The sequence below is a fragment of the Macrosteles quadrilineatus genome, unplaced genomic scaffold (genome assembly GCF_028750875.1).
Source record: "Macrosteles quadrilineatus isolate MER2022 unplaced genomic scaffold, UCM_ALF_1.0 Scaffold_6__1_contigs__length_79288215, whole genome shotgun sequence".
Lineage (NCBI taxonomy): Eukaryota > Metazoa > Arthropoda > Insecta > Hemiptera > Cicadellidae > Macrosteles > Macrosteles quadrilineatus.
The window spans coordinates 33356479-33368473 of NW_026542599.1; the positions used below are offsets into that span (position 1 = coordinate 33356479).

Sequence of the window (11995 nt, forward strand, 5' to 3'; positions counted from 1 at the left end):
CCTGTGGTTGTAAACTCCTTAAAAATACTTTATGACGACATTTTTTATTGTTTTTAAGCTGAATTCTGAGAACAAATAATTTAATTGTTCCCAAAAATTAACGCATATTCAAATTATTCTTTTGGGAAATAAACAGGTTTGTTCTGAACTGTTTCAGTTCACTGAAGGAGTGCAAGTCTAAGTTGAGAAAGTACCTGAGTAAGCTGGATGAGGCAGGGTTGGTCAGCAGAGATGATGGCTACCAAACTATTTTGTCAGCGATCGCAGCTGATATCTCCAACAAGGGCAGATATCGCCAGATACAATCACAGGTGAGTTTAGTTGAGGAATTACCTCAGGAAGCTGGATGAGGCAAGGTTGGTCAGTAGAGATGATGGCTACCAGACTATTTTGTCAGCGATCGCAGCTTATATCTCCAACAAGGGAAGATATCGCCAGATACAATCACAGGTGAGATTAGTTGAGGAAGTACTGAGTAAGCTGGATGAGGCAGGGTTGGTCAGCAGAGATGATGGCTACCAAACTATTTTGTCAGCGATCGCAGCTGATATCTCCAACAAGGGCAGATATCGCCAGATACAATCACAGGTGAGATTAGTTGAGGAAGTACTGAGTAAGCTGGATTAGGCAGGGTTGGTCAGTAGAGATGATGGCAACCAAACTATTTTGTCAGCGATCGCAGCTGATATCTCCAACAAGGGCAGATATCGCCAGATACAATCACAGGTGAGATTAGTTGAGGAAGTACTAAATAAGCTGGATGAGGCAGGGTTGGTCAGTAGAGATGATGGCAACCAAACTATTTTGTCAGCGATCGCAGCTGATATCTCCAACAAGGGCAGATATCGCCAGATACAATCACAGGCGAGATTAGTTGAGGAAGTACTGAGTAAGCTGGATGAGGCAGGGTTGGTCAGCAGAGATGATGGCTACCAAACTATTTTGTCAGTGATCGCAGCTGATATCTCCAACAAGGGCAGATATCGCCAGATACAATCACAGGTGAGATTAGTTGAGGAAGTACTGAGTAAGCTGGATGAGGCAGGGTTGGTCAGTAGAGATGATGGCAACCAAACTATTTTGTCAGCGATTGCAGCTGATATCTCCAACAAGGGCAGATATCGCCAGATACAATCACAGGTGAGATTAGTTGAGGAAGTACTGAGTAAGCTGGATTAGGCAGGGTTGGTCAGTAGAGATGATGGCAACCAAACTTTTTTGTCAGCGATCGCAGCTGATATCTCCAACAAGGGCAGATATCGCCAGATACAATCACAGGTGAGATTAGTTGAGGAAGTACTGAGTAAGCTGGATTAGGTAGGGTTGGTCAGCAGAGATGATTACCACCAAAGTAATTGGTGCCTTTTTGGATATGTCCAAGGCATTTGACAGCGTGCACCATTTAAAGTTACTAAATAAACTTAAAATGTATGGAATTGGTGGCAAAGAGTTAAGCTGGATTGAATCTTATCTGGAGGGACGCCAACAGTTTGTTAACATTGTTCATTTAAGTGGGAATAAAATGTACCATATTAAATCTGAGGTTAGGACAGTAAAATACTCAGTGCCACAAGGATCAGTGTTGGGCCCATTCTTGTTCTTGTGCTACTTGGGAGGGATGCCAAAACATTTATTTGAACATGTAGAAAATAATATTCTGTGCTTGTATGCAGATGACATAAGTATGTCGATACATGATAAGAATATGGAGCTTCTTATAAATAAAACTAATGATTCACTCACAATAATTAAAGATTACTTGAATGAAAAAAATCTTTTACTAAATGAAAATAAAACAACGTTCATTGAGTTTGAATCTAAAAAATCTAGAAAAGAACTGTTTAACAATTTTGTTTATGAAACTAAATTTTTAGGCCTAACCTTAAATAGCACACTTAATTGGACCTCACATGTTGACAACTTATGTAATAAAATCAGCTCAAGTATTTTTGCTATTAGACGCTTATATCCATTATGCAACAGAGAAATCTTAAGAAAGGTTTACTTTGCTACTATTCACTCACATATTTCTTACGGTATAGAAATTTATGGAGGAACAAGTAAATTAAATTTAAACAAAATTTTACATTTACAAAAAGAAGCCATTAGGTGTATCCTTAATCTCGATATAAACGAATCCTGTAAAAATCATTTTAAAGAATTAGAGTTCTTTACCGTTTTCAGTCTCTATATTTATAAGACGATAATGTATGTTAATAATCATGAATCAGAACTTCAAAGACAGAAAGACGTACATAATTATAACACTAGAAACAAACTAAACTTCATAACTAAAAAACATAAAAAAGAAAAATTTAAGGAGAGTCCTAATTATATTGGAATCAAATTCATGCATTCCCTCCCCAGCAGTATTAGAAACGAAAGTAGCGTAAATAAATTCAAAAATAAACTTAAGGGGTTTTTAATTTATAGCGAATTTTATAGTTTGGAAAGTTTTGAACACTGTAACAAAAAAACTGTATGACTAAGCAAGTAGGGAAGTAGGTGAAATCATGTGAAGTAGTTTTAGGTTGATGACACATTCATGTACACTTGTTGTATGTATTGAATAAAGATTTATTGATTGATTATTGATTGATTGATGATGGCAACCAAACTATTTTGTCAGCGATCGCAGCTGATATCTCCAACAAGGGCAGATATCGCCAGATACAATCACAGGTGAGATTAGTTGAGGAAGTACTGAGTAAGCTGGATTAGGCAGGGTTGGTCAGTAGAGATGATGGCAACCAAACTATTTTGTCAGCGATCGCAGCTGATATCTCCAACAAGGGCAGATATCGCCAGATACAATCACAGGTGAGATTAGTTGAGGAAGTACTGAGTAAGCTGGATTAGGCAGGGTTGGTCAGTAGAGATGATGGCTACCAAACTATTTTGTCAGCGATCGCAGCTGATATCTCCAACAAGGGCAGATATCGCCAGATACAATCACAGGTGAGATTAGTTGAGGAAGTACTGAGTAAGCTGGATTATGCAGGGTTGGTCAGCAGAGATGATTACCACCAAAGTAATTGGTGCCTTTTTGGATATGTCCAAGGCATTTGACAGCGTGCACCATTTAAAGTTACTAAATAAACTTAAAATGTATGGAATTGGTGGCAAAGAGTTAAGCTGGATTGAATCTTATCTGGAGGGACGCCAACAGTTTGTTAACATTGTTCATTTAAGTGGGAATAAAATGTACCATATTAAATCTGAGGTTAGGACAGTAAAATACTCAGTGCCACAAGGATCAGTGTTGGGCCCATTCTTGTTCTTGTGCTACTTGAGAGGGATGCCAAAACATTTATTTGAACATGTAGAAAATAATATTCTGTGCTTGTATGCAGATGACATAAGTATGTCGATACATGATAAGAATATGGAGCTTCTTATAAATAAAACTAATGATTCACTCACAATAATTAAAGATTACTTGAATGAAAAAAATCTTTTACTAAATGAAAATAAAACAACGTTCATTGAGTTTGAATCTAAAAAATCTAGAAAAGAACTGTTTAACAATTTTGTTTATGAAACTAAATTTTTAGGCCTAACCTTAAATAGCACACTTAATTGGACCTCACATGTTGACAACTTATGTAATAAAATCAGCTCAAGTATTTTTGCTATTAGACGCTTATATCCATTATGCAACAGAGAAATCTTAAGAAAGGTTTACTTTGCTACTATTCACTCACATATTTCTTACGGTATAGAAATTTATGGAGGAACAAGTAAATTAAATTTAAACAAAATTTTACATTTACAAAAAGAAGCCATTAGGTGTATCCTTAATCTCGATATAAACGAATCCTGTAAAAATCATTTTAAAGAATTAGAGTTCTTTACCGTTTTCAGTCTCTATATTTATAAGACGATAATGTATGTTAATAATCATGAATCAGAACTTCAAAGACAGAAAGACGTACATAATTATAACACTAGAAACAAACTAAACTTCATAACTAAAAAACATAAAAAAGAAAAATTTAAGGAGAGTCCTAATTATATTGGAATCAAATTCATGCATTCCCTCCCCAGCAGTATTAGAAACGAAAGTAGCGTAAATAAATTCAAAAATAAACTTAAGGGGTTTTTAATTTATAGCGAATTTTATAGTTTGGAAAGTTTTGAACACTGTAACAAAAAAACTGTATGACTAAGCAAGTAGGGAAGTAGGTGAAATCATGTGAAGTAGTTTTAGGTTGATGACACATTCATGTACACTTGTTGTATGTATTGAATAAAGATTTATTGATTGATTATTGATTGATTGATGATGGCAACCAAACTATTTTGTCAGCGATCGCAGCTGATATCTCCAACAAGGGCAGATATCGCCAGATACAATCACAGGTGAGATTAGTTGAGGAAGTACTGAGTAAGCTGGATTAGGCAGGGTTGGTCAGTAGAGATGATGGCAACCAAACTATTTTGTCAGCGATCGCAGCTGATATCTCCAACAAGGGCAGATATCGCCAGATACAATCACAGGTGAGATTAGTTGAGGAAGTACTGAGTAAGCTGGATTAGGCAGGGTTGGTCAGTAGAGATGATGGCAACCAAACTATTTTGTCAGCGATCGCAGCTGATATCTCCAACAAGGGCAGATATCGCCAGATACAATCACAGGTGAGATTAGTTGAGGAAGTACTGAGTAAGCTGGATTAGGCAGGGTTGGTCAGTAGAGATGATGGCAACCAAACTATTTTGTCAGCGATCGCAGCTGATATCTCCAACAAGGGCAGATATCGCCAGATACAATCACAGGTGAGATTAGTTGAGGAAGTACTGAGTAAGCTGGATTATGCAGGGTTGGTCAGCAGAGATGATGGCTACCAAACTATTTTGTCAGCGATCGCAGCTGATATCTCCAACAAGGGCAGATATCGCCAGATACAATCACAGGTGAGTTTAGTTGAGGAATTACCTCAGGAAGCTGGATGAGGCAAGGTTGGTCAGTAGAGATGATGGCTACCAGACTATTTGTCAGCGATCGCAGCTTATATCTCCAACAAGGGAAGATATCGCCAGATACAATCACAGGTGAGTTTAGTTGAGGAATTACCTCAGTAAGCTGGATGAGGCAAGGTTGGTCAGTAGAGATGATGGCTACCAAACTATTTTGTCAGCGATCGCAGCTGATATCTCCAACAAGGGCAGATATCGCCAGATACAATCACAGGTGAGATTAGTTGAGGAAGTACTGAGTAAGCTGGATTAGGCAGGGTTGGTCAGTAGAGATGATGGCTACCAAACTATTTTGTCAGCGATCGCAGCTGATATCTCCAACAAGGGCAGATATCGCCAGATACAATCACAGGTGAGATTAGTTGAGGAAGTACTGAGTAAGCTGGATTATGCAGGGTTGGTCAGCAGAGATGATTACCACCAAAGTAATTGGTGCCTTTTTGGATATGTCCAAGGCATTTGACAGCGTGCACCATTTAAAGTTACTAAATAAACTTAAAATGTATGGAATTGGTGGCAAAGAGTTAAGCTGGATTGAATCTTATCTGGAGGGACGCCAACAGTTTGTTAACATTGTTCATTTAAGTGGGAATAAAATGTACCATATTAAATCTGAGGTTAGGACAGTAAAATACTCAGTGCCACAAGGATCAGTGTTGGGCCCATTCTTGTTCTTGTGCTACTTGAGAGGGATGCCAAAACATTTATTTGAACATGTAGAAAATAATATTCTGTGCTTGTATGCAGATGACATAAGTATGTCGATACATGATAAGAATATGGAGCTTCTTATAAATAAAACTAATGATTCACTCACAATAATTAAAGATTACTTGAATGAAAAAAATCTTTTACTAAATGAAAATAAAACAACGTTCATTGAGTTTGAATCTAAAAAATCTAGAAAAGAACTGTTTAACAATTTTGTTTATGAAACTAAATTTTTAGGCCTAACCTTAAATAGCACACTTAATTGGACCTCACATGTTGACAACTTATGTAATAAAATCAGCTCAAGTATTTTTGCTATTAGACGCTTATATCCATTATGCAACAGAGAAATCTTAAGAAAGGTTTACTTTGCTACTATTCACTCACATATTTCTTACGGTATAGAAATTTATGGAGGAACAAGTAAATTAAATTTAAACAAAATTTTACATTTACAAAAAGAAGCCATTAGGTGTATCCTTAATCTCGATATAAACGAATCCTGTAAAAATCATTTTAAAGAATTAGAGTTCTTTACCGTTTTCAGTCTCTATATTTATAAGACGATAATGTATGTTAATAATCATGAATCAGAACTTCAAAGACAGAAAGACGTACATAATTATAACACTAGAAACAAACTAAACTTCATAACTAAAAAACATAAAAAAGAAAAATTTAAGGAGAGTCCTAATTATATTGGAATCAAATTCATGCATTCCCTCCCCAGCAGTATTAGAAACGAAAGTAGCGTAAATAAATTCAAAAATAAACTTAAGGGGTTTTTAATTTATAGCGAATTTTATAGTTTGGAAAGTTTTGAACACTGTAACAAAAAAACTGTATGACTAAGCAAGTAGGGAAGTAGGTGAAATCATGTGAAGTAGTTTTAGGTTGATGACACATTCATGTACACTTGTTGTATGTATTGAATAAAGATTTATTGATTGATTATTGATTGATTGATGATGGCAACCAAACTATTTTGTCAGCGATCGCAGCTGATATCTCCAACAAGGGCAGATATCGCCAGATACAATCACAGGTGAGATTAGTTGAGGAAGTACTGAGTAAGCTGGATTAGGCAGGGTTGGTCAGTAGAGATGATGGCTACCAAACTATTTTGTCAGCGATCGCAGCTGATATCTCCAACAAGGGCAGATATCGCCAGATACAATCACAGGTGAGATTAGTTGAGGAAGTACTGAGTAAGCTGGATTATGCAGGGTTGGTCAGCAGAGATGATGGCTACCAAACTATTTTGTCAGCGATCGCAGCTGATATCTCCAACAAGGGCAGATATCGCCAGATACAATCACAGGTGAGTTTAGTTGAGGAAGTACTGAGTAAGCTGGATTAGGCAGGGTTGGTCAGTAGAGATGATGGCAACCAAACTATTTTGTCAGCGATCGCAGCTGATATCTCCAACAAGGGCAGATATCGCCAGATACAATCACAGGTGAGATTAGTTGAGGAAGTACTGAGTAAGCTGGATTAGGCAGGGTTGGTCAGTAGAGATGATGGCAACCAAACTATTTTGTCAGCGATCGCAGCTGATATCTCCAACAAGGGCAGATATCGCCAGATACAATCACAGGTGAGATTAGTTGAGGAAGTACTGAGTAAGCTGGATTATGCAGGGTTGGTCAGCAGAGATGATGGCTACCAAACTATTTTGTCAGCGATCGCAGCTGATATCTCCAACAAGGGCAGATATCGCCAGATACAATCACAGGTGAGTTTAGTTGAGGAATTACCTCAGGAAGCTGGATGAGGCAAGGTTGGTCAGTAGAGATGATGGCTACCAGACTATTTGTCAGCGATCGCAGCTTATATCTCCAACAAGGGAAGATATCGCCAGATACAATCACAGGTGAGTTTAGTTGAGGAATTACCTCAGTAAGCTGGATGAGGCAAGGTTGGTCAGTAGAGATGATGGCTACCAAACTATTTTGTCAGCGATCGCAGCTGATATCTCCAACAAGGGCAGATATCGCCAGATACAATCACAGGTGAGATTAGTTGAGGAATTACCACAGTAAGCTGAATGAAGCAGGGTTTGGATTTTTGAATACTTAATAATATAGTTTTAAAACTAAAATATTGATTAACTGTTCATATAACATGCTTCAATTTTAATTTTTTTAGGAACTGCAAAATGTGAAAATGACAAAGCAGACTTTATTAGAAAAGACGAGGTTTTATGAAGAACAAGCCGATTATTATAACAAGTACATAAAAACTTGCTTGGAGAATTTGAATGCTGGAAAGAGGTTAGTAGAGCATTGTAAATATATTGGGTAAGCGATTATGTAGATCTTATTTAGCCCTATAGTATTCATCTAGTTAAATCTTTGATTGTTACTTCAGTGATGAACATCTTTCATTTTTGTCCCAGGTTCTAATCCCCCCAAATCACCTATGGATTTTATCCAAGTGATAATGCCGCAACCTCTAAGTCTAGCCTAAAGTAATGTGAAAAACAATCCCGGGCTCGTGCCTAGCGTCCTAGGACGAACAAATTAAAAAATTAAAAATTCACCCACCGCAGCAAACTTACCTAAGCGAATTTCCATGTACCTGATATGATTTTCACTTAGATCTATTTAAATAACAATAAGTAAAATGAGTACCTAGCTTTGCTGCTAAAAGGAGGCTAATAAAGTGTGTTTTTTAGTAAAATATTAGTAGCTTACAAAAAAGTAAATCGGTCCCGGGTCTTGGTCATACCATGAGACATTGGGTAATAGCCTAATGAGAAATTCGCTAAAACAAAAAAAAATGAAATAAAAAAAAGTTTAATCCAAAATATTTGGTGACCCGAAATGGGTTCGGTCCCAACCATTTCTGACTATCAGGACTCTATTATAGTTCTAAGGCAACACCTTTTTGGTCCATACATGCACAAACATTTTGCAGGCCTAAAATTCCTGTTCATTCCAATATAGAAAGGTTCATCATTATTAAATAATGATTTTGTTTTTATTTATTTTTGTTGTATAAATTTTGGCAGCAGAATTAACAACTGTATTGTCATTGATCAAATGCAGATGGAAATAGACATTGGAAAATACTTAAAACTGATTAACTGACAATAGAATAGACAAATGTACATAGCCTAATCTTAATATCAACAACTATTAATTTCATACAATAAATGGCCGCTTTTATTGATAAACCCAGATCTACTGCAGTTGTGATTGTTTGCAGGAATGTACATAAGAAGTCCGGTGGTCGGAAGGTGAAGACGCAATGTTTGAAGTACTCTGGAGCCAAGTTACATGACAAGGGAGTGTTGGTGTCAGTGGAGGGGTTGCCTAGTCAACAATACAAGAACATCATGTTCGAGATCAGACCTACGGAGAACCACGGCGTGTTCAGTGTGTGCGGCAAGTTTATGGGAGTGGAGATGGAGACCATCGAGATTGACATACAGGTAGGTTGTGGCGATTGCTGTTTTGTTTTAGCTATAGTTCTAGCCAGCCTATGGTGAACTAAGGGGTCCGTGCTCTAACCCGGATATTGTCCTACGGTGTGGCAGCCGGACTTGAATTACTGCTGCCCGACTAAGTTTACTCCAAAGGGGACTAGGAAGTCCAATGGCAATAAGTCATCGTTTACATTACAAATTCTCCTACAAAAATACTGTATTGTGGTTTCCCTAAACATTTTTGTTAATTTGATGCTAAATTTCGCTCAAATCGGTCAACGTTTAGTCGTTTACACATTTTATTTGGGTTGGAATATTTTATTGTTGTGAATAAAAATATGTAGGGGAGAGTTGGACAAAACGGGATACCCTACGTTTTAGCGATACTAATGCTACAATCTAGCGGGAAAGCATAGGTTTTAGCTCTTGGCCGCCATCTTGGCATTCTCAGTTGAACACGGAAGGCCAGAATTCAGTTTGCTTGAGTTATGATGTTTCAAAGTTTTGTACTGAGTTTTCGGCCAAAATCGTTGGTTTTTGATTGACAATCTTCTTGATATAGTGTCTGTGTGTGAAGGAATACAATTTTGGTAGCATTATGTTTTGTTTGCTGTTTATTTCCGAATATCTTTATGTGATCACCTCATAGTTTTGCTGCTTAGTTCTGGCAGCAGCCATATTTGATTCCAAATGTGTCAGGGTTGGACAAAACGGGATGGTTTTGAGTTAGGCAAAACGGGATAGGCATTTTTAGAGTTGGAGCTGGAAGAAAGAGAAAAGAATGAAAAAGAAAATGCCAGAATAGTTAAAATGAGAGAAAAGGCTAATAAAAAGGGGCTGTTTGATATGAAAAAAGAAAATTTTTAAAACAAACGGATAAAAAAAGGAAAGAACCAAGAAAATCTTACCAAACCATCCCTGTTCAACAAATACAAAGGTCCATTGCACAGGAAAAGTCATCCTTATCTGTAGATGAAGAAGATCAAGGAAAATCAACTTCGTTTGGTTTTTAAACGATAGCCGCTTATTTTTTAAAATACTTTTTTAAGATTTGATGATAAACATATAACGTAGAAATTCCTATCCCGTTTTACCCAACCATGTTTGGTAACCAATTTACTTGAAATTCAGTATCAGCTTAACAGACATTTTTTGATAAACCACAATATTGTGTTGTTTTATTTGTATTTTATAATATTAAAGGAAATTACTTGTCGTTAATTTGGCTGTCCAAGTGTACTCAGCCGAGCATCACAGCGTGAACAATATTTGGCTAATGGTCTGCACCCACCCCTTGGTTCGCCATAGCTTGTCCAGAACTATAGTAATAGTGTTTTAAAATTGCATATTTACATATTTTCAAGTTTTAAATACTGTTGTTATACTTTGACTGAATACTGATAAATGAATGTGATGATAAATACGACTTATGACTTACTAAACAAATTATTTTCTTCTTTAATTTTTGTCACTATAACTATTGATAATACATATAGCTATAGCTTACACTATTGACTTTTTGGATACTGAAGCAACAATATTACAAGTGGTTGCTTATGATTGTACTTGAAACTTTTTATCAATGGCTTATTTGTGTTTGTTTTCTCTCTAAAACTGGTCAAGTACAACTTGAACTTGCAAATAGAATGTTTACTTATTAGTTATTACCAAGGTCCAAGGTAAGCTTATAAGATAAATAGGTTAGACTTGACGGGCAAGGATCAGGTCTGGTAGCGAGTAGGTCTAGTGGCGTAGCTGGGGCATTGGTCCCGAGATCCCGGGTTCAGATCCTTCCAATCACCAATCTGGCTTTTTTACTAAGGTTTGTATTTTATGCTGAAGTTTTTTACATTATTGTGTTTCACACATACATTTTTCCAGTGTTTTTGAACTAATATAGTAAAATAGCTTCATATATTTTTAGAACTTGCTGCAACTTCAGTTCGAAGGAGTCTCTGTCATGGATATTTTCAACAAAGCGAAAATCAACATCAACTTGCTTCTGTACCTCTTAAACACCAAGTTTTACAAGATCCACTAGTTTTTAAAACCTGACCGCTATTGTGACAATTTTTCTAAAAGTGGTAGCCTAGATGTAGTTTTCTGTTTTTGCACATTCCGTATTAACCAATATGTATTTATAAAATTAATATAAATCATGTAAATATTAATCCTTTTGTTAACAACACAGGCAGACTTCTTCTGTTGGAAATCTGTTTTATAGATAAATGATTAACATAGTTCTACCTTGACATTTGTTTAGTTATATATTTTAATGAGTGCTGAATGGTTGTGAAATATTTTATTTATGTATTTAACTTTCGGACACCAGTCCAGATTTTAACCAAAGTAATCTTAGTTTTAGGACTTTTGTAAATAGCACAAATGTGTATCTTGTAAACGTATATGTATCTTTTAATTAGTCAAATGTAGCTGAGCCGATTATTTAGTAGCCTGCATGTCTTCATATAACATGCAGTTAACAAGAGCTGAGTGGTTATAGTGCTCACCTGGTAATCAAAAGGTTGCCGGTTCGATCCTGAGAAAAGTCAGTAGCTTTTTGATGGTTTGAAACTGGACCCAGCTGTTCCTGATTATTGGGCTTTAGATAAATGATCCTGATTAATGAAACAGCTGATCTTAGTCAGTAACAAAGCTACACAGATCATCACACACCATTCTACACTCATCCTTCACTCATATTTGGGTTTAAAATACGCACCTAGGTGGCGTCCCCATCTCAATGATTTATGATTGAAGATATAGTGTTGGTTGCCAACAATTTTAATAAAACTCTATTGTTTTCCTTTGTTTTAGACCTTAAACATAATTAGTTTGATAATTGGTCATTAGAAAGCATCAAATGAAAATTACGTT

At 36.4% G+C, this 11995-nt stretch overlaps 1 protein-coding gene across 1 annotated transcript in view; it reads left to right on the forward strand.

Moving 5' to 3' along the window:
• The window catches only part of LOC128997445 (ras GTPase-activating-like protein IQGAP1), a 51250-nt gene extending 39623 nt beyond the window's left edge, over positions 1 to 11627 (forward strand). The window contains exons 31-34 of the mRNA XM_054423082.1: positions 158 to 311; positions 7837 to 7961; positions 8899 to 9124; positions 11043 to 11627. Of these exons, the coding sequence (XP_054279057.1) occupies positions 158 to 311; positions 7837 to 7961; positions 8899 to 9124; positions 11043 to 11159 (622 nt within the window). The 3' untranslated portion in view covers positions 11160 to 11627. The remainder of the gene's footprint in view (positions 1 to 157; positions 312 to 7836; positions 7962 to 8898; positions 9125 to 11042) is intronic.
• The last annotated feature ends 368 nt before the right edge of the window (positions 11628 to 11995 follow it).